The 22,292-nt window shown below is 52.7% G+C and overlaps 1 protein-coding gene across 7 annotated transcripts in view; it reads left to right on the top strand.

Moving 5' to 3' along the window:
- Positions 1-5,019: 5,019 nt before the first annotated feature.
- LOC105498036 (semaphorin 4A) overlaps positions 5,020-22,292 on the top strand; it is a 34,210-nt gene continuing 16,937 nt past the window's right edge. Inside the window, exons 1-9 of one of the 7 annotated variants that reach the window (XM_011769788.3) lie at positions 5,020-5,215; positions 13,913-14,080; positions 15,791-15,951; positions 17,755-17,817; positions 18,073-18,171; positions 18,404-18,509; positions 20,122-20,238; positions 20,582-20,706; positions 20,998-21,170. In XM_011769788.3, coding sequence (XP_011768090.2) covers positions 13,942-14,080; positions 15,791-15,951; positions 17,755-17,817; positions 18,073-18,171; positions 18,404-18,509; positions 20,122-20,238; positions 20,582-20,706; positions 20,998-21,170 — 983 coding nt within the window. In that variant the 5' untranslated portion in view covers positions 5,020-5,215; positions 13,913-13,941. Of the gene's footprint in view, positions 5,216-6,167; positions 6,234-8,797; positions 8,882-11,234; positions 13,141-13,912; positions 14,081-15,790; positions 15,952-17,754; positions 17,818-18,072; positions 18,172-18,386; positions 18,510-20,121; positions 20,239-20,581; positions 20,707-20,997; positions 21,171-22,292 lie in introns of those variants that run through there. The other 6 variants (XM_011769790.2, XM_011769787.3, XM_071083694.1 and 3 more) reach the window with 6 other exon arrangements.

The following is a 22,292-nucleotide window of genomic DNA, read 5'->3' as shown; positions in this document are numbered from 1 at the left end:
ATCCTCCTGCTCATTGCTGCCCAGTCCTACCCTGCTCCAGGGGAAACAATTAGAGATCAGAGCACTTTGGGTGCACATCTGAGCACTCGGTGGTGGCTGAGGGGGAAAGGCTTTGATATAAGCATCATCACCCACTGTATGACTCTCTCCCAGTGGAAGCCCTTCAGAGAAGCAGAGCCTGAAGGAGGGCTTTTGCTAACTAACTTCCCGCATCCACCAGCATTTACTGACTGCTTTCTCTGTGCTGGGCCCTGAATGAAGCATGAATATAAGACATATGATACAGATCCAGTCTGAGGGTGGTGACATATCAGGATGTAAGGACAAGGGCACCCAGGGAGGAGGGAACAGAAGCTGCAGGAGAGGGCAGAGGAAAGGAGCAGTTGATGTCACTTTGTGCCATGTTGTGCTTGGGGGATTGGGAAATGAACAAAACAAGATGCCCACTGTCCTCAGGGAAATTACACCCCAGTGGGAGTCAGAAAACAGACTGCAGACAAAGGGACGTGTTAGGCCAAGTAGGATCCTCGGAGGGGGCTCCATCCTGGGGGAATGAGGTGCCCAGACTGAGGGGAGGAGCCCCAAACAGGGAACATGAGCTATAGGAGCCAGCCTTTCTCTGGCCCTTCCTAGTTTCCAAAGCATTTCTGCAGCATCTCATTTGGCCTTCGTACTGTCTTGAGAGGTAGGTATTGTCTGCTAGGCCCCTGGAACTCAAGCCACTCAGCTCGAAGGTGGCACAGATCCCAAGATTCTGGAAGTTTATGTTTCCTGGGCAGAGTTGAGCCTGCAGTCAAGAGTCAGTGAGAAAAGGGCATGTCTGGCTGGGATCGTGGGAAAACATGTGAGAAAGCAAAATTACTGAGAGGAGAAGGGCCCCTGAGGTCATGCTGGACACTCCTGATTCCACCACAGTGCGTTTAGGGAAGGGAAGTTAAGAGGAAGGAGGTTTGAAGAAGGGGTCCCTGCTTGGGTTGGCAGTTTCCAAGAAGGAAACCCTTCCTCTCCTAGGCCTCAGCAAAGACCCTGAGGCCCCACAGACGTGGGGTCTTAGATGTCAGCGAAGGAGTCGGTGTTTCCCAAAGTGAGGACACCCACCTGCACTTCCTGAGCCGGGCACCTCGGGGCGCCAGAGCCCCACCACGGTGGCGCCCGTGCATCCTGGCGGGGGGTGGGGGGGGGGCTGGGGGGGGGTGGTTCCTTCGCTGCTCAGCTGAACCCTGGTGAGCTGGCTGCACGGGCACTGTGGGCTGGGGAACACTAGGGGCAGCAGGCGACGTTCCTAGCTCTTGAGGAGGAAGGCTGAGGGCATAGGACCTCACGCAAACACTGCCCCACAAGCTGGCAGCGCAGCGGGGGCAGCAACCGGGGACTCAGCAGTTAAGGCGTCCGCACACGTGGTCACCTCACATGATGCTCACAGCACAAGTCAGCACTCAGCAGCCACGTTTCATTATGTAAAAAAAAAATTGTTGTTGTTGTTAAAATGTAATACATGCTTGACCTAGCGTGGTGACACGCACGCCTGTAGTCCCAGCAACTCCTGGCCTGAGGCAGGAGGATTGTTTGAGTCCAGGAGTTCTCGGCCAGCTTGAGCAACAGCAACAACAAAAATATATATCATATGGTAAAATTCAAAACACAGGTAAGGGATGGGCGCAGTGGCTCATACCTGTAATCCCGGCACTTTGGGTGGCTGAGGCAGGCGGATCTTGGGGTCAGGAGTTCGAGACCAGCCTGGCCAACGTGGCAAAACGTCTGTACTATATAAAAATTAGCTGGGTGTGGTCGTGCGTTCCTGTAATCTCCGCTATTCGGGAAGCTGAGGCAGGAGGATTGCTTGAACTGGGTGGCGGAGGTTGCAGTGAGCCGAGATCACGCAACTGCACTACAGCCTCTACAGCCTGGGCGACAGAGTAAGACTCCCTCTCAAAAAAAAAAAAAAAAAAAAAAAAAAAAAGTTATTATTTTGCTCAGGGTATTTATTTATCTATTTATGAGACGGAGTCTCGCTCTGTCACCCAGGCTGGGGTGCAGTGGCACAATCTCGGCTCACTGCAAGCTCCGCCTCCCAGGTACATGCCATTCTCTTGCCTCAGCCTCCCGAGTAGCTGGGACTACAGGCGCCCGCCACCATGCCCGGCTAATTTTTTGTATATTTAGTAGAGATGAGGTTTCACTGTGTTAGCCAGGATGATTTCGATTTCCTGACCTCGTGATCCACCTGCCTCAGCCTCCCAAAGTGCTGGGATCACAGGCATGAGCCACCATGCCTGGCCTTATTTATTTATTTTTAATAATTTTTTAAAGAAAACAGGTAAGAACAAATAAGTTTTTTAAAATCCATTTCTTTCTTTCTTTCTCTTTCTTTCTTTCTTTCTTTCTCTCTCTCTCTCTCTCTCTCTCTCTCTCTCTCTCTCTTTCTTTCTTTCTTTCTTTCTTTCTTTCTTTCTTTCTTTCTTTCTTTCTTTCTTTCTTTCTTTCTTTCTTTCTTTCTTCTTTTGAGACAGAGCTGGAGTGCAGTGTCTTGATCTCAGCTCACTGCAGCCTCCACCTCCTGGGTTCAAGCAATTCTCCTGCCTCAGCCTCCTGAGTAGCTGCCATTACAGGCATGTGCCAGCACACCCGGCTAATTTTTGGCATTTTTGGTAGAGACGGGGTTTCACATGTTGGCCAGGTTGGTCTCGATCTCCTGGCCTCAAGTGATCTGCCCACCTCGGCCTCCCAAAATGCTGGGATTACAGGCGTGAGCCACCTCACCTGGCCTAGAAAGATTATCTTTTTCTTTTCTTTATTTTTGAGACAGAATCTCACTCTGTTGCCCAGGCTGGAGTGCAGTGGTGTGATCTCAGCTCACTGCAACCTCTTCCTCCTGTTTTCCAGTGATTCTTGTGCCTCGGACTCTGAAGTAGCTGGGACTACAGGCATGCCCCACCACACCCAGCTTCCTTCCTTCCTTCCTTCCTTCCTTCCTTCCTTCCTTCCTTCCTTCCTTCCTTCCTTCCTCCCTCCCTCCCTCCCTCCCTCCCTCCCTTCTTCCTTTTCTTTCCTCTTCTTTTTTCAAAATCTTTTTTTTGCATTTTTTTGGTATTTTTAGTAGAAATGGGGTTTTGCCATGTTGCCCAGGCTGGTCTTGAACTCCTGGCTTCAAGCAATCCACTGGCCTCGGCCTCCCAAAGCACTGGGTTTACAGACGTGAGCCACTGTGCCCGGCAAGATTATCTTCTTCATATTGCTTTTTGTTTATTGGTGTTTTGGTTTTTTTTAGACTTGGAGCCTCACTATGTTGCCCAGCCTGGCCCTGAACTCCTGGGCTCAAGCAATCCTCCTGCTTCAGCCTCCTGAGTAGCTGGGACTATAGGCACCCCAGTTTCATATCAGTCCTTAAGCTTAGGAGGGGGCCAGGTGTGGTGGCTCACACCTGTAATCCCAGCACTTTAGGAGGCCAAGGAGAATGGATTGCTTGAGTCCAGGAGTTTGAGACCAGCCGGGGAAACATAGCGAGACCCTGTCTCTATTAAATTTAAAAAATAATAATAATAAAATAAAAGATTAAGAGAGGGAGGCTGAGGTGGGTGGATCACGAGGTCAGGAGTTCAAGACCACTCTGGCCAAGATGGTGAAACCTGTCTCTACTAAAAATCTTTCAATTCACAACCCCACACGCACACAAACTCTTATCCCTAACCCAGTCGCCTCCATTCTCCAGAGGGCGATTTCACACCTTTGCCTCTCTCTTTACTCTCAGCTGCTGACCTGTTCCCTGCTTTACACCAAGGAGACTGCTCTTGTCAAGGCCCCCAGCACCCTGCACATTACTAACCCAGTGACCACTTCTCAGTCCTCATCTAACTTGACCTTGTTTGTCATAGGAGTCTGGTCCTCGGCCTACATTGCTGATCCTTTCTTTTCTCCCTGTCCTCTAAGAGATGGAGTGCCCTAGGGCTCAATTCTCTTCTCTGTCTACACTCAGGCCCCAGGAGAGTTCCTCCAGGCCTATGGCTTTAACTACTGTGCCTGTGTTGGTGACTCTTTACACTTCAGCCTGTTCCTTTGCCTGGAACCCCAGACTGGAATCCCCACTTAAAGGTCTGACGGCATCTCGAAGTTAACATGTTCAACACTGCTACCCTGATTTCCACCTACCCCCAGTCTGCTCTGCTTATCATCTTCTTTATCTCAGCTGATGACCGCACCATCCTTTCCAGTTGCTTTGGCCATAAATCCTGGAGTCATCTTTAAATTCCATTTTCCTCTCATACTTCACATTCAGTCCATTAGTAAAACTGCCATGCTCAGCTAATTTTTGTATTTTTAGTAGAGACAGGGTTTCACCATGTTGACCAGGCTGGTCTTGAACTCCTAGCCTCAAGTGATCCACCCGCCTCAACCTCCCAAAGTGCTGGGATTACACTACCATGCCCAGCCCCAACCAAATTTTATGAAAGAGTAGCATCTTCCTCATCCCGAGTTTTACCACTTCCCAGCCACCCTTTCTTGTTTATTTTTCTCCGGGACATTTAACACTATTGAACATACATTACACTTGTGTATTTGTGTCTTCCACCAAAATACATACATCTGAGGGGCAGGTCTTTCGTTGTTTTTTTCATGCTAAGTCCCCAGTACCTAGTGCAGTGCCTGACTATATTGTAGGTGCTTTATAAGTATTTAAAGTAGATGCATAGACTTAGAAATTGAATCACTCAGTGTGAGGATTTTTTTTTTTTCTTTTTTGAGACAAGGTCTCACCATGTTGTCCAGGCCGGAGTACAGTGGCTCTTCAAAGGCTTGATCATAGCATCATAGCTCACAGCAGCCTTGGGTTCCTGGCAGCTTCCTGAGTAACTGGGACTGCAGGCACGTGCCACCACCATGCCCAGCTATGTGACCACTTTTGCAGAACCTGAGACCTATTGCCAAGTATCATCCCAAAGAGTGGAACTAATTTTCACTTTAACCACTAGTGGGCAGGTTATTACCATTCCCATTTTAATTAAGGCGGCTGAGACCCAGTGAGAGATGAGGTTTACCCCAAGTCACCCAAGACTCCAGATTCTTAGAAAATACCGTGGCAACTCAGAATACTGTGGGAGGACCAGGGGGGCTTTGCAGAGGAAAGGGTTGTTTTGGCATGAAAGAACAAGAAGAGTTTCATCAAGTGGAAATGAGAACTACTATCCCGGAAGAGTACATCTTCCAGGTGGGAGATAAGGTAGGAACAGAAACTCAGAAAAAGGCAGAGTCCAGGCTGCCTGGGGAAAAGCCCTCCCGCACTAAAGGGTTGGGAGGGGCCTACAGTACCCTGAGGGGAGTTTGAAATTAATTGCAGTGCCCTGGGAAGCCAGGGAGGGTTGTGAGTAGAGGGCTGATATGAGAATTGAGGCTTTCTGCTATTTGTCTGTCTGCTATCTTCTGTTTCCATTTTCTTTGTCCCTCTCTTCTGCCGTGGGTTTCTCTCAGCTGCCCCAGCCCCTCCTGGCATAACGAAGTCGTTTTCCTTTTCTGTGTCACAATCCTGACAGCCCATCAGGAAGCTGAGGGAGCGGGTGAGCCAGGGTTCTCCTCAGAGCCTCGGTGCCCCCATTGCTCTGACCCTCCCAGAGGGTCAGAGAAAACAAGACTTGGAGAGGCAATTAGAAGGGAAGGTGCCTCCTACGCCCCCTGACTGACTCTGGGGTCCTGGCCTCCCCCCGCCTTCTGGGACCAGGCCTCAGGCCCTTCCACTTCTTGGGCTGATTCTCCGTGCCTAGTACCAGTTGGTGCCAGCTGGCAGCTCTCACCGGAGACTGAGGTGGCACGCATATGGGGGAGGGGAGGAAGTGGGCAGGAGCCCAAGGGGAACAGGGGGCAGGATCTGAGGAGGTGGAGTCAGAAGCTGGGTTGCCAGCATGGGGGTCTCATGGGATGAGGGAAAAGTGAGGCAGAGGACCCTGGGGTCTTCCAGGGGAGTAGGGAAGGTGTCAGGTGGTCCCCACTCTGGCTCTCCTGCCCCTGCCAAGTCCAGTCCTCTCCCCGCCACCTATTTTCCTCTACATTCACCCCCTTAAGCTGCCCCTGGCTAATTCTCCTTGGTCCCTTTAAGAGCTGCCTGGGAACTGGGGCACTGGAGGGGGCTGGAAGGGCCCCCACCCCCTCCCTGCCATGCCTGGCCCTGCTCCACCCCCTGTCCGGTGCAGACTCTGCTGGAAGTCTTGGACGCCTGGGTTAGGGTCTCCTCTTCTGGGCTGGGGGTAAGGCTTAAAAATGGTGGGGAAGGGGGACTGTGGTCCCTGGGGTAAGAGGGAGGGGCGGGATGCCAGAACTCTGGGACTATGGACATAGAGTGTCCAATGGACAACACAGGGGGTGGTCCTCTGGCCTCGCCTGGGGGAGGGGCAGCCTCAGGGATCTTGAGGGGCATTTCCTAAGGAACAGGATGCCTGGGTCTCCTCCCTCCACTCCCCCATCTCATTTCCCCAAGGCCTTCATATTCTAAATTCCATCAGCCACTCCTTGCCCCCCTGCAATCAAAGACACAGGGTCCCAACATCTCACCTTCCCACACGTGGGGAAATTGAAGCTAGACAAACCAGAGGAAATAGAATTATGTATGCTGCAGCAGGAGAAATGGAGATAAGCTTGTGGAAGGGCTGTCTCTCCCTCCCCACCCCACACAACTGCAAACAGGAGGCCTGGGTGTCCAGCTCACTCCAGCGAGTTTCTAACTGTGGCTATGGCCACCACCCTGGACTCTGTCCCTCCTCTCTCACCAAGACCATTTAGCTCTTTTCTGGAAGTTTTGACTCTCATATGGCAAGGCCAGGGGAGGCCCCTGAAGTCTGGCTGTGTGACCTGGATTGAAGTGGAGCCAGGTGGGATCTGTAGGCTCCCCCATTCCCTTGGATTATTTCAGAAATGTAACTCCTTCCTTCTCTGCCACAGAGACTGGGCCCAATTCCCCTAAAAGGGAAGAAAATAGGGGCAGGGACCCAAGGATGTCCAGTGGGGGTGTGACGGCTTCCTGTAGTTCACCCACTTCCTTCCTGTTATCATTCTAGTTCAGGGTCCTCTACTCCCCACCATTTTAATCTCATATCACGTGTCCCAGTCCCAGGGGAGAGAAGCCTGAACAAGCAGGCCCTCTGAGTCGTCACAGCTGAGATGCAGAGGGGCAATGAGAGTGGAGTGTCAGGAATCAGTGGGGACATGGCGGACTCGCTCAGGGTCCACTTCTGCTTTCAGCACATGTCATGCCCTCCTTGCCTCACCCCAAAGCAAATGCTCAACCACCACCCCAACTCAGATCTAAAGGGGAACCTGTCTTGGTCCATGAAACCCTCTACCCGGGGCCGACACTGGCACACTCATTTCCTTCCTCTTAAAAATACTATGAAGTCTGGCAGAGCCATGCTGCTCCCAGGCAGGCTGAAAAGCCATTATTTTATGGATGTGAGGCAGGGAGGTGCTCTGCCCAGCATCACACAGCAGGCCACAGGCAACCAGGCCTGGGATCCAGGGCCCTTCATCCCAGACTCATGGTGCCTTTTCTAGTCCCCTGCCAGCTGAGACAGAGGCCAGCCTGGAAGGGGCTTTGTCTTTTTCTTTTCTTTTCTTTCTTTTTTTTTTGAAATGGAGTTTTGCTCTTGTGGCCCAGGCTGGAGTGCAATGGCATGATCTCAGGTCACTGCAACCTCCATCTCCCGGGCTCAAGTGATTCTCCTGCCTCAGCCTCCTGAGTAGCTGGGATTGCAGGCATGCGCCACCATGCCCGGCTAATTTTGTATTTTTAGTAGAGATGTGGTTTCTCCATGTTGGTCAGGCAGTCTTGAACTCCCAACCTCAGGTGATCCGCTCGCCTCAGCCTCCCAAAGTGCTGGGATTACAGGCTTGAGCCAATGCGCCGGCCTGAAGGGGCTTTTTCAACTCCTCATTTTACCAGTGAAGTTAGGGCCCAGTGGAGACAGAAGGGAGCTCTAGTAACAAGGCTGTTTAGGATCAGGGCTGGGAGAGAGCACAGGCTTGGCTCCCAGAAAGGCTCCATACAAACCACTGCCTGCCTGTGCTCCTCCCGGAATGGGAAAGAATCCAATTCAGTTTTCTTTCCCTATGCCCATCTAGTCTAGACCCTTGGAAAGTCCTTTCTGAAGTCTGCCCTCTACAGCACAACCTTTCCCTCTGAATACGTCTCAGAGGATGTTAGCCAGAGAAGGCTTCTGGGGGAGCCACCTTCTTCTCAGGCAGCTTAGGAAGGAGAAGCAGAACCTGAACCTGGCGGTGGACCCCCTCCCTCAGAAGTCAGGATACTGTGAATAGGAGAGCGCTCCTTGGGGTTCTTGACAGAGTCTGTCCCTTGGCTTATTTGCGTATTTGCATAGATATTTGTGGGCTCACTTGTGTCCTCATTGGCAAACTGAATTTGCATGGGGCCAGGCTGCAGTCCAATTGTGTCGCCCTGGCATATACACAGTTCCCAGGGTAGAGGGAAACCCAGAGGAACCGGCTGTAAAGAGGAATTAGCCCCGGCTGACCCCCTGAACCCAGGTGGGGACATGTGCACTGTGGTGCCTGCTGAAGGTGGGCAAGGGAGCTGAGCAGGGACTGGAAGCTACTGTACCCCCTTTTCACCTCCTCCCGCATCTGGAGCCCCTCCTCCTCCACACGTGCGAATCCAGGAGCCACAGAAGGTGGGGCGCAGTGGGACACGGGTAGGAGGAGGAAGAATATGGGGAGATTCTAGTCCCTCCCACTTAGAGATGCGGTCGCCATGGTGACTGAGGACCAGTGAGGCGGGATGGGGTTGAGGATGGGGGTGGGGGTGTGGCAGGGGCTGAGGCACTGGGAGACCGGAAAGCCTGGCATTCCAGAGGGAGGGAAACGCAGCGGCATCCCCAAGCTCCAGGTAAGGGAGCGGGAGAGCTGACAGTTCTGAAGGGAGAGGGCGGGGCCATTGTCTGGTGCTCGCTCTGCCCTAAGGAGGGGGCAGACAGAGGGGTCGGTCCATTGTGTGTGATACTCAGCGCAGCCTTCCAGAGCTAGTCAGACTGGAGGAGGGGACCTGGGAAGCTCTTGGGTAAGGGGTTAGGAGGGACTGAGCTGGTGGGTGGCAAAAAGGCTGGGAGACAGTGGGGATGGGAAGAGGTGGAGGGACACAGGGGGCGTAGAGGTTTGGGGACGTCCCTAGTGCCTACACACGCTAGGCACTCAATACATACAAGTTGACTTGACTTGCTTGTGATCATAACAAGAGAGCAGATGAGGGCCAGGGCAGGTGGAGCTAAGTCAGGGAAGCCAGGAAGCAAAGCTCTCCAGGACTGGGCTCTTCTGTGGGCTGCCCCTGAAGCTGAAAGGGAGAAGGAGGTGGGGGAAACTGGACCTGCCAGATCTCTGCTGAAGCCAGGAGTGGCTTCTCTCCTGGCTCCAGGAGCTGCTCCTTTAGTGAAGCATCCATGCTCTGCAGAAGAGACTGAGTGCCTGGGGCTGGCTGAAGCTCAGAGGTAGCATGGAGTAGGGGTGGGAAGCAACCTCTCCATCTCCCCTCCCACCTCCACATCTAGACCTTTCCTCTGCACAATAGAACCTGGCAGGAAGGGGCTACCATCAGATGCTGTGTAGGGGTTGCAGGGGAGGAGCTGGACTGTGGCAGGGCAGAAGGTACACTCCGTGTTGTTGTCATGGCAGGACCCAAGGCTGGGATCCAAGACTTGTGGAGAAATGGGCTGGGGGAACTCCCAGATTAGAGCCATGAAAATGGCACAGCCCCTGTGGGCGGATCCCTGAACATCTGACCCCTTCCCACTGCCACCCCACCTGACCTGCTGCCTGAAACCATCCCCAGCCAAGGTACTTCTCCTTGGCCTTGGTTTCCTCATTTGCACGGTTGTCAGGAGGGGTATGTCTGAGTACCCTGTCAGCCCTGAGCTTCTTCGATGCTGTGTGCAGGACCTGCTATATAATTTGTGGGGCCCAGTGCAAAATAAAAATGTAGAACCCCGGCCGGGCACGGTGGCTCACGCCTGTAATCCCAGCACTTTGGGAGGCCGAGGCAGGCAGATCAGGAGGTCAGGAGATCAAGACCATCCTGGCTAACACGGTGAAACCCCGTCTCTACCAAAAATACAAAAAATTAGCCGGGAGTGGTGGTGCGCGCCTGTAGTCTCAGCTACTTGGAGGCTGAGGCAGGAGAATGGCGTGAACCCAGGAGGCGGAGCTTGCAGTGAGCCCAGATCGCGCCACTGCACTGCAGCCTGGGCGACAAAGCGAGACTCCGTCTCAAAAAAAAAAAAAAAAAAAAAGGGCTGGGCGCGGTGGCTCAAGCCTGTAATCCCAGCACTTTGGGAGGCCAAGACGGGCGGATCACGAGATCAGGAGATCGAGACCATCCTGGTTAACACGGTGAAACCCCGTCTCTACTAAAAAGTACAAAAAACTAGCTGGGCGAGGTGGCGGGTGTCTGTAGTCCCAGCTACTCGGGAGGCTGAGGCAGGAGAATGGCGTAAACCCGGGAGGCGGAGCTTGCAGTGAGCTGAGATCCGGCCACTGCACTCCAGCCTGGGCGACAGAGCGAGACTCCGTCTCAAAAAAAACAAAAGTAGAACCCCTTGTTTAAGTATTATGAGGACTTTGAACAGAGCAACAGCAGAGCATTAATCCAAGCGTGGCCCTTCTGAGTACAGGGCCCCGTGTGGCTACACAGGTCTCGTGCCCGTGAAGCCAGCACTGGCTGGGGCCCTGCCAGTTGAAGCAAGGGAGATGGCAGTGGGGCTTGGGGTCTGACTCCAGAGACTTTGGTGTGAGGGGTGCACTGCTGGGGGCAGGGTGCCCTTCCCATTGGGCTCTTTTTGACCAGGAGGCTCTTGCTAGAGGCAGGGGTGGGTAACTCACAGCCTTCCTTCAAGGAGGTTTCTGTTACCTCTGAAACGCTTTATTGACCCAAATAAGCACACTCATAAGGGCCACGCTTGGGGCTGGGCACAGTGGCTCACGCCTGTAATTCCAGCACTTTGGGAGGCCAAGTTGGGCAGATCACTTGAGGTCAAGAGTTCGAGACCAGTCTGGCCAGCATGATGAAACCCTATCTCTACTAAAAATACAAAAAAAAATTAGCCGGGCTTAGTGGTACATGCCTGTAGTCTCAGCTACCTGGGAGGCTGAGGCAGAAGAATGGCTTGAACCCGGGAGGCGGAGGTTGCAGTGAGTCAAGATCGCACCATTACACTCCAGCCTTGGCGACGACAGTTTGCCTAAAAAAAAAAAAAAAAAAAGGCCATGCTTGGTTTAATGTTCTGGTGTTGGCCTGTTGAAAGTCCTCAGAAATCACCCCAGAGATCTTGTTTCTTAACCTAGAGTAGGCAAAGCTCACTACCCTCCCAGCCCACGCTTGCCTTCTCTATCCAAGTGGCTCAGAACTGTGGACTGGGGCAGGAGGAGGACTGAACGACTAGGACTCTGTAGAGTCTTTGTAGCTAAGAGATTTGCTATTGAATGAGGCAGATCTGAATTCAACTTGGCTTCTAGCTGTGTAACCTCTCTTCTTGATCTGTAAAATGGGATTATGTCCGTACCTAGCTGCTAAAATTGTTGGGAGGACTAAAGCCTGATAGTGTGAACTATTCATATTGGCTAGAGGGACTGGGGAAGAGGACATCTGGAGTTGGGAGAATTCTGGATGTCTGGAGGAAGAACTGGGGGCAGGGCATGGAGTCTTTCACTTCCAGAAAGGCGGGAATAGGACATCAGGCTGGAAGTGTGGGGCTGGAACTCCCCCAACCTCCCCGTATCAGAACTCCTCCCAGTGACCCAAATAAGCCAATCTGTTTAAGCAGAGAGGCCCAGGGGAAGACCGGCTTCCCAAATCTGAGCTGGGGGTTGGGGAGACACAGAAGGTAGGGTCTGGATAAATGGGAGTTTCTCTTGATTCTAAGAAGCTGGAAGCAACCTGGCAAACAGCCTCTGGGAGAGTCTGGGGGAGTCCTAGGCAAGTCTTGACAGAAACGATTATTAGGCAGGATATGTCTGAGACCAACCCCTGGGGAAATTGAGAGAGACGAAAGAAGGCTGAGTACCTCAGATGAGGAATTATAAGGAGTAGCCTGAGCTGTAACATCCCCCATGTTGGCTGGTGCTGTAGCAGGAGGGATGGAAGTTACACTGCAGGAAGGACTTCCTGCCAGGGAGGAATGTGCATGTCAGATGGAAGTGGATTATTTATTAGAGTTGGATTAGCCCTGGGATGTCTGTGCTCTTTAACCTGCAGTCAGCTGACCGTGTTGAGTGGGCAGGAACCTACCCACTTTGTAGGCCATGGAGTTCTTGCCGCTGGATGCCTCATTAACCCTGCGTTATGAGGCTCCCCCTGGAGCCTTTGAGGAGGGGTAAGCAGCCATCTTTGGGGGTTGGGCGCCTCCAAAGTGTGGTCCAGTGAGCATGAGTTCAGATGAGAAATGTTCTGGGCTTCCTATTGGCCTGATTTTTGGGCTTCCTATTGGCCTGATGTCAAGGAGTGATGGAGATTAGACTACAAGGGGGACTTCCTCAGCAAAATCACAGATGAGAGCCTAATACAATTCTTTCATTTTTTAAGAAAGATTATGGCCCAGCTGACAGTGGGAGGTTTAAAGGTTAGACCACTGCAGGGACTTCCCAGTAGGTAGGAGTGGAGAGACCCCACCTTGTGCGTAAGTGAAAAGAGGAATATGTCATGTCCCCTATCTGGGAAATCTTGAGCAAGAGGAGAAACCACTGCTAGGCTGGTTAGACTGGCTGTGACATGATGGAGAGACAGGGGAATCACTGAAATGACCTAGAAGGGCCTCTTAAACTTTCTGGTTGGACCGAGCAAGAGGAGGGAGAGAGAGGTGTGTCTCTTGTGAGGTGGGTGAACCTCTTTTTATTCCCTCCCAAACCACCAACTTCCACCCAAGCCAGGATCTGTCACAACTCGAGAGGTGGAAATTCCGGTTTCCCTGGCCCAGAGCTCCCAGTTCTGGCTTTGGCATGATGGGCACCTGGAGGGCTGCACTCCCGTTCCAGCCAGGCTGAGCCTTCTGTCCCCTGCTTCTGGGGCCTGGGAATCCCCCTTCTTCTTTCTCCTGAATGGCACCCCCGCCCTAGAATCCAGACACCGAGTTTCCCACTGTGGCTGGTTCAAGGGTATGTGAGGTGAGATGGGTGGCTTGGGGTGGGTGGTCTTGGGAAAGATTATGTAGAGGCCCAGGGAGGCAGACACAGGAGCAAGAGACAAGGGGGCCGGGGAGCTGCAGAGGCTGGGAGCCGGCCAGCCACCCCTGCCCAGGCAGCTCCCCAGGAAATGCTGATAGCCAACCTGGCGGGATGGACCCTCATTGCCTCCCTGGAAGAATCAGGCCAGGCAGGACTGAGCCTCAAAGACCCTGAGCCCAGCTGGGGCTGGGGGAGAGGTTAGAGCAGACAGACTCAAAGGTCTGCCCACCTAGGTCAGAGCTGAGTATGAGGCACAGGTGTCAACAGATCTGAAAGTGACAGGAGAGTAAGGTCTGAGGAATTTATATTTTGGGTGCAGGAACCTGCTCCCCAAAATGTCCCCTGCCCAGAGCCAGGCAACGGTTTGGGCTTGGGCTATGAGAAGAGGGAAGGCAAAGGAGGAAAGGCAGGAAAGACGTCCTAAGAATAAGGCAAGAAAAGGCAGACCAGAGCTGTTGGTGAGAAGACAGCAGAAGAAGAAGGATAGGGGACACCCACAGGGGACAGTGAGGTGACAGGCTGAGGCTTGGAAGGATGATGAAAGTGAGACTGTCTTAGGGCCCTTCTAGATGGGGAACCTTCCCTGCCCTAATGTCCCCCCCGCCCCAACCAATACACATGCTTCTGCTGCCTGGGGCTCTCCTATTGGTCCCCAGGGGGGATGTGGTAAGAACTGCTCACCCAGAAAGTGCCCGGGTGCCTGTTTCCCCAGAGCTCCCTGGTGACAGTCTGTGGCTGAGCATGGCCCTCCCAGCCCTGGGCCTGGACCCCTGGAGCCTCCTGGGCCTTTTCCTCTTCCAACTGCTCCAGCTGCTGCTGCCGACGACGACCGCGGGGGGAGGCGGGCAGGGGCCCATGCCCAGGGTCAGATACTATGCAGGTAAGTGTATGATGGCAGCAAGTGTGGGGATGGCAATAGAGAGCTGGAGGTGGGTGGAGGAAGGAGAGAGGAACAGAGGAGAGGGGGGAAATGGACATGGAGAAACGGGGACACAGAGAGAGATGCCAGGGAGAAACAGAGGGTTTCGGAGAAAGAGACACAGCCAGAAATAGAAGTCCAAATGGAAAGAAAAGCCACTGGAGAGCAGATTGAGAAAAACAGGGGGCCACGGGGCCACGGGGCCACGGGCACTGCTTCTTCCAGTTCTCCAAAATCGGTAATTTTTCTTTACTTCCTTAAATATCACTGTCACCAAGCTGGGCACCTCAAACTCCTAACTGCTTCACACTCCCAAGTACCCCAAAATCAAGGCCCATGCTAGAAGACCATGCGTGGACCCGGTGACCCAGGGCACACCAGGCCCATGCCAACCACATAGATCATGCTGGACCATACCATGTCCAGGACTGTGGGATGGTTGGTCGGAGAATGGGCCCTGGAACCCACACGCAAGCACAGCTTGACTGGTTTCTTACTGAGACTGGAGGCTGCTGGTCCCCTCACCTCCAGGGAGAAGACTCAGGAAAGGATATAGACACTGCAGGAGTTGTAGGTGACTGGGTGTGGCTGTGTCTTTAGCATCTTTCTGGGGCAATCAGTAAAGGAAACGTATATTGCCCACTGATGCAGAGACCTCCTCTGTGTTGGATGCAGGGCGTACAAACATGGATAAGCCTCAGCCCCTGCCCTCAAGGTGTTCACAGTCACAAAGGGGGAAGCACATGAGCAAGCAGACCATCAATACAGGGTGATCTGTTCAGTAACTGAGGGATTTATGCAGCTTTGGGGGAGGCCTGGCTTCCGGGAGATGCTCCTCCCTGAGGCCAGCCCTTCCAGCCCGCAGCTGCACCATATTCCCCAACTCCTCCCCTCTGTCCTGTGTAAGATTCCCTGAGCCTACAAACGTATCAGTTAGCTAGTCAGCTTTCTAACTAATGCAACAGTGCAAGTGCTAATAAGAGAGGATCTGAGGAGCTCCTTCCTCCTCGCTGATGTGCCAGTGGGACAGGAACATACACCCCCACCCACCCCACAATGCCAAGGTCATGGAGAGGACCTAGATGAGCCTCCCACACCTGGCTCACTATCTCTGCCCAGGGGACATCCAGCCATACCCACACAGATCTTTGAAGAAAAATGCTTCCTCTCTGTTTATGGTGACTCTACTGGTGGGAATTTCCTTTAACAGAAGAGGAAGAAAGCAGGGGTGGTTGGGGGGGTGGCGAGAGGGACCCTCTGACACACACCCTCCTGTCTGCATGTAGCTTTGCTGCTTGTGGCTGCCAACACTTTCCTGTTTGTCTGTCTGCCTGCTGCTCCCCGTCCTACTGAGGACCAAGGCATCCTCCCCCATGGTAGCCCTCCCTGTCCCAGGCCTGGAAGAGCATCCATTGTGCCTCACTTTATTTCCTGTCCCCATTACTCTGTCTCTGGCTGCCTCTTCTCTCTACTGTGGGCTCAACACACAAAGCTCTTGTGGCTGCCGGCAGGGTGGGGTGAAGGGGAGAACTGCTGGTGGAGGAGAGTGGGTCTAGCTGCCAAGGCCCGGGGAGCACACTCAGGCAACCCTTCCCCTTCCCCCACTTATATCTCAGGAGTCAGCTGCCCACCAAGTCCTCATCACTCTCTCCTTCTTACTACCTCCAACAGGGGATGAACGTAGGGCACTCAGCTTCTTCCACCAGAAGGGCCTCCAGGATTTTGACACTCTGCTCCTGAGTGGTAATGGAAATACTCTCTATGTGGGGGCTCGAGAAGCCATCCTGGCCTTGGATATCCAGGATCCAGGGGTCCCCAGGCTAAAGAACATGGTAAAGAGTCCAGGGATAAAGAGTGTGGGCTGGGAGTGAGAAGGGGGCCAGCAGCTGCCCTGGGCTTGGCTGCCTGTGCATGAGTAACAGCTCAGTTGCTGCTATCTGTAATCAGCAGTTCTCTTTATATGTATATCGTGACAATATAACAGACAGGAAATGTTGTGGCCTCACTTTTTTTTTTTTTGAGATGGAGTCTTGCTCCGTTGCCCAGGCTGGAGTACAGTGGGCACGATCTTGGCTCACTGCAACCTCCACCTCCCGGGTTCAAGCAATTCTTCTGCCTCAGTCTCCCAAGTAGCTGGGACTACAGGCACACACCACCATGCCAGGCTAATTTTAATAGAGATGGGATTTTACCATGTTGGCCAGACTGGTTTCGAACTCCTGACCTCAGGTGATCTGCCTGCCTTAGCCTCCCAAAGTGTTGGGATTACAGGCGTGAGCCACCATGCCTGGCCTGTGACTTCACTCTTCATTGGTATTGTGAATAGTGATTGAATAATATTAACTGCAAAAATGGCTGATATGGAAATCATTGACATATGAGATAAACATTGACTCAAATTATGTCAACAATTTGATATCTAACCACTAGTAGAGATCACTGATGCTTCTGTGTCTTTTTTTTTTTTTTTTTTTTTTTTGAGATAGAGCCTTGCTTTGTCACCCAGGCTGGAGTGCAGTGGCGCGATCTCCGCTCACTGCAAGCTCCGCCGCCTCCCAGGTTAACGCCATTCTCCTGTCTCAGCCTCCTTAGAAGCTGGGACTACAGGCGCCCGCCACCACACCTGGCTAATTTTCTTTTTGTATTTTCAGTAGAGATGGGGTTTCACCGTGTTCGCCAGGATGGTCTCCATCTCCTGACCTCGTGATCCGCCTGCCTCAGCCTCCCAAAGTGCTGGGATTACAGGTGTGAGCCACTGCGCCTGGCCTTTTTTTTTTTTTTTTTTTTTTTTTTGAGACAGAGTCTCACTCTGTTGTCCAGGCTGGAGTGCAATGGCATGATCTTGGCTCACTGCAACCTCCGCCTCCTGGGTTCAAGCAATTCTGCCTCAGCCTCCTGAGTACTGGGATTACATGCGCCCGCCACTAGGCCTGGCTAAAGAGATGGGATTTCACCACGTTGGTCAGGCTGGTCTCGAACTCCCAACCTCAGGTGATCCGTCCGCCTCAGCCTTTCAAAGTGCTGGGATTACAGGCGTGAGCTACCATGCCCGGCTGCTTCTGTCTTAGTCACCCTATTACTGGGAACAATGTGAGGAAGGAAGGAAGAAAGGGAGAGAAGGCACTAGCAATATAGTGATCACCTCCGTGGTTCGTGTATCCTGATGTGTAGTCTGCTGACCACCTGCACATATGAGATGCTGGTTAAAAATGCAGATTCTCTAAGGCGTGACCCAGGAACAAACATTTTAAACAATTTCCCCAGGAAATGTGCGGTTTGACAACTGCTGCCATATATACCATTCTTCGTGTTAGGTGTTTTGTATATGCCACCTGGTTGTATCTGCCAGTAGCCTATGAAATTGACCAAGATCTCTCAGTCAGGAAATAGCCAAGTCTAGATTTAAACTTGGGTCTGTCTGATTCCTTAGGCTGTGTTCAACTATGGAGCTATGTCTGATATCAGTATTATTCAAGTAATAGCCATGGTCACAAACTGATGCTATTACTGCCCATCAGCATATCACTAAGCACCATGCCTGCTGTTGATTTCACATCAGAGAAGGGAAGCAGGTCACAGCGAGAACCGAAGACCTCATTTCTTTTCATCTTGCCCTCCCAACTCCCTACTTTCAGATACCGTGGCCAGCCAGTGACAGAAAAAAGAGTGAATGTGCCTTTAAGAAGAAGAGCAATGAGGTAAGTGGAGGTGGGGGAGTGGGGGTAGAGTGGGTAGAGAGCCCTGGCATCCCTACACCATCCCTGGATAGCCTCAGGTTGGGCGGCAGTGGAGGGCGCTTGTTTGCATGGTTATCTCCTGGATTATGTTCTACAGAGAGGTACAGGGACTGCCCCAGCATTACCCAGCCTTTCTCCTCAGTGAGGGGGCAGGCTCTGGGGGTCCAGGAAGTTGAGGTAAGTGGCCTGGAGACCTAAATTCTCTGTCTCCCTCAGACACAGTGTTTCAACTTCATCCGTGTCCTGGTTTCTTACAACATCACCCATCTCTACACCTGCGGCACCTTCGCCTTCAGCCCTGCTTGTACCTTCATTGTGAGTTCTCTGGTGCCCAGTGCTCAGGACCCCAAGCATTCCTTCTCACATCTACCCTCGGCATTCCTCTGTAGCTCTGGAAAACTCTGGCCTTCCAGATGCAGGACCCTCATCAACTTCCTGGCCCCAGACCAATTTCCCTCTATGTCACTTTCCCTTCCTTCCTCAAGCCCCTCATTTCCCAGATGTGAGACCTTGGCGTTCTGGCCCCCCAGCCTCTCTCCCCATTTAGGAACTTCAAGACTCACACCTGTTGCCCATCTTGGAGGACAAGGTCATGGAGGGAAAAGGCCAAAGCCCCTTTGACCCCGCTCACAAGCATACGGCTGTCTTGGTGGGTGAGTATCAGGTTTCTCACCTCATCCCAACATCTGCTTTCTCCAGTCACGCTGTGAAATATGGAATAGTACAGAGTTTTCCGAAAAGCAGGGAAAGCTGGGTGTAGTGATGGATACGTATGGTCCCAGTTATTTGGAAGCCGAGGTGGAAAGACCCTTGAGCTTAGGGGTTTGAGTCTAGCCTAGACAACACAGGGAGATCGTCTCAAAAAAACAAAAACAAAAACACACACACAAAAACCAGACTTTAGTGCCTTATGCCTGTAATCCTAGCAGTCTGGGAGGCTGAGGTGGGTGGATCACGTGACCCCAGGAGTTCGAGACCAGCCTGGTCAACATGGTGAAACCTCATCTCTACTAAAAATACAAAAATTAGCCAGTCATGGTAGGGCGCACCTGTGGTCCCAGCTACTCAGGCGGCTGAGTCACAAGAATTGCTTGAACCCGGGAGGTGGAGGTTGCAGTGAGCCAAGATCGCACCACTGCACTTCAGCCTGGGCAACAAAGCAAGACTGTCTCAAAACAAAACAAAACAAAACAGGCAGAGGAAAGAGAGAGGGAAGCCAGAAGCCTCAGATCACAAGATCAGAGGGAGAATTAAGCACCCTCAATCACCAACTCCTGCTGAAATTGCCACAAAAAGTGGTGGAGAAAGATGGATGTGGAAAGACACAGAGGCACGAGGGTTCGGGAAGGGTATTGGGTAGAGAAGAGGCCTGAGAGTGAGCCGCTGTTCAACAATCGTGTGAACACTTCCTCTGGTGTACTGGGCACTGTGCTGGGTAGTATAGGAGTTATAAACAAGAAATCAGACCGGGTGTGGTGGCTCACACCTGAAATCTCAACACTTTAGGAGGCTGAGGCGGGTGGATCACTTGGGCTCAGGAGTTCGAGACCAGCTTGGGCAATAGTATAGTCAGACCTCGTCTCTACTAAAAAAACAAAACAATAACAACAAAATTAGCCGGACAAGTGCCTGTGATCCCAGCTACTTGGGAGGCTGAGGTGGGAGGATCGCTTGAGAAGGTCAATGCTACGGTGAGTTGTGATGGCACCACTGCACTCCAGCCTGGATGTGAGCAAGACCCTGTCTTGAAAGAAAAAAAAAGAAAGAGAGAGAGAAGCCATGTTTCAATGCACTACTGGACACCAACTATTACAGACTTCCCACCTGGCTTCCTGGAGGAGATGGCCTTCGGCTTTTCCACAGGACCTTGAAGATGTAGACAGATGGCAGGGAAGGTGTTCCAGGGAGAGAAGGGTAGGACCCAAGGTGTGGAAATGGAAAACACAGTCACCTTCCAGGATCAGTAAGTGATTCCACTTGGCAAGTGGTTCAGCTAGGTATGTGAGGGAGTAGCCACAGAAAGGCTAGAAAAGTGCCCAAACACGGAGGGCCACACAGGATGGCCATTTCCTGTGGAGAGAGGAAGCTAAGAGGGGTGCTTGGTGAGGAGGGGAAGCTGGGCTTTGGGGCTCCCTAGGAAGGTGCAGAACTGATGCAAGGCCCCCAAGACTGATATGGATGCCAGCGCCGGTCAGAGGCAGATCTGTGGAGGGCAGAGGAGCCGTCCACGCCATCAGTTCTCTCTTCTCCTCTCCCCCACCCTAGATGGGATGCTCTATTCTGGTACCATGAACAACTTCCTGGGCAGTGAGCCTATCCTGATGCGCACACTGGGATCCCAGCCTGTCCTCAAGACCGACAACTTCCTCCGCTGGCTGCATCGTAAGGACCTAACCCCCGCTGGCCCCCTTTCCTGAGTCCCGGTGACCTTGCTAATTCACTCAACTCTCATTTGTGGAAGGTACAATGTGTCCATTACTGTTAGGCGCAGGGGGTATATGGCAGGGAAGAAGACAAAGCTCCGGTCCTCTTGAAGCTTTCATCTTATGTAAACACATTAAAGAAGCACCAGTCATCCCCTCCCCACATCGCTACCCCTGGACAAGCTGTGGGACCCGAGGAAGCCTGTGTCCTGGCCTCCAGGGCCAACCCAAGGGTTTTCACTCAGGCAAACCGAGGGCATCCAGGGGCTCAGTCCCTAAGCCCATCTGCCCCTCCCCCGCAGCGGACGCCTCCTTCGTGGCAGCCATCCCTTCGACCCAGGTCGTCTACTTCTTCTTCGAGGAGACAGCCAGCGAGTTTGACTTCTTTGAGAGGCTCCACACATCCCGGGTGGCTCGAGTCTGCAAGGTCGGCGGGCGGGGCGGGGGGCGGGGCTAACTGGAGGATTACCAATAGGGAGATGGCAGGGGCGGGACTGAGTGGTGGGTCCCCAAGGAGAGCGGAGGGGAGGGGAGGAGAGCGGAGGGGAGGGGAGGGGAGGGGAGGGGAAGGGAGGGGAGGGGCGGGGAAGGGGACCAGAGGTGCTGGGGAGCGCGGGGTAGGGCACACGGGGCTGGGGGTGCGGGGAGCACACACGGGGTTGGCGGGACGGGGACACGCGTGGCTGGGGGTGCCCCCTCATTCTCCCTGTACCCCCAGAATGACGTGGGCGGCGAAAAACTGCTGCAGAGGAAGTGGACCACCTTCCTGAAGGCCCAGTTGCTCTGCACCAAGCCGGGACAGCTGCCCTTCAACGTCATCCGCCACGCGGTTCTGCTGCCCGCCGATTCTCCCACAGCTCCCCATATCTACGCAGTCTTCACCTCCCAGTGGTGAGCAGCAGGGCCGGACCGTGGGGACTGGACACGGGACTTGACTCCAGTGAGGCCCCGGCTCGTGGGCGGAGGCAGGAATTGACATGAGCCAGCACCTATTCAGCACTTTCACAGAGGAAGGCATTAAATCGTCACCACCTCTGAGAAATTTGACTCATGCCCTTTTTGTAGATGGGAAAAATAAGGCTCAGAGAGGTTCTAACTAGTTTATATTCTGCCTAGTTCCAAAAGGGATAGGAAGCATTTTGCAAAAGGCAAATATTAAAATCAATAAAATAGATAAAGAAATGGGAATAAAAGGAGAGTATGAGAAGCCAGGGATAAGGCCAACACACTACAAACGCTTGTCATAAGATGTAGTATAGTCCCTGGATGCCAGCCACAAATTTAGCTCTGCACTTCCTAATGGCCAGGGCAAACAGGGAAACACCATGGGTATCATAAGATAAAGTCGGCCGGGTGCGGTGGCTCATGCCTATAATCCCAGCACTTTGGGAGGCCGAGGCGGGCAGATCATGAGGTCGAGAGATCAAGACCATCCTGGCCAACATGGTGAAACCTTGTCTCTACTAAAAATACAAAAATTAGATGGGTGTAGTGGCGCATGCCTGTAGTCTCAGCTACTCATGACCCTGGGGCAGGAGAATCCCATGAACCCGGGAGGCGGAGGTTGCAGTGAGCTGAGATCACACCACTGCACTCCAGCCTGGCAACACAGCAAGACTCCATCTCAGAAAATATAAAAAAAAATAAAGTCATTGCTTGAAGGTTGAGAAAGGTTAACCGATTTGTCCAAGGTCCCTGAGCCATGGTCTGGCCCCACAGTGTTTAGGTACCTGCTGACAATGTGTGTATTTGGGGTAAGTGGGGTCTGGTATCCGCAGGATCCAGAACTGAGAGCCTGGTGTATACAATAGTCAGCTTCAAGAGAGCAAGAGAAACAGACCTCCTGTCTCCACAGACCAGGGCTGAAGGAATAAAAACAGTCTGGTAGTCAGGCACTGGTTGGTTCTCTGAGGACCACGAATCCAAGAGACTGAAAGGAAGAGGGCTTTGTGTGGAGCCAGGCTAGAGCTGGTTACACTGTCCCTCCAATGGGTGCAGCCCAGTCTAGGCAGG

The sequence above is a fragment of the Macaca nemestrina genome, chromosome 1 (assembly GCF_043159975.1).
Source record: "Macaca nemestrina isolate mMacNem1 chromosome 1, mMacNem.hap1, whole genome shotgun sequence".
Taxonomy (NCBI): Eukaryota; Metazoa; Chordata; class Mammalia; order Primates; family Cercopithecidae; genus Macaca; species Macaca nemestrina.
The sequence above is the reverse complement of the archived record's forward strand: the minus strand, read 5'-3'. Positions and strand labels throughout refer to the sequence as shown.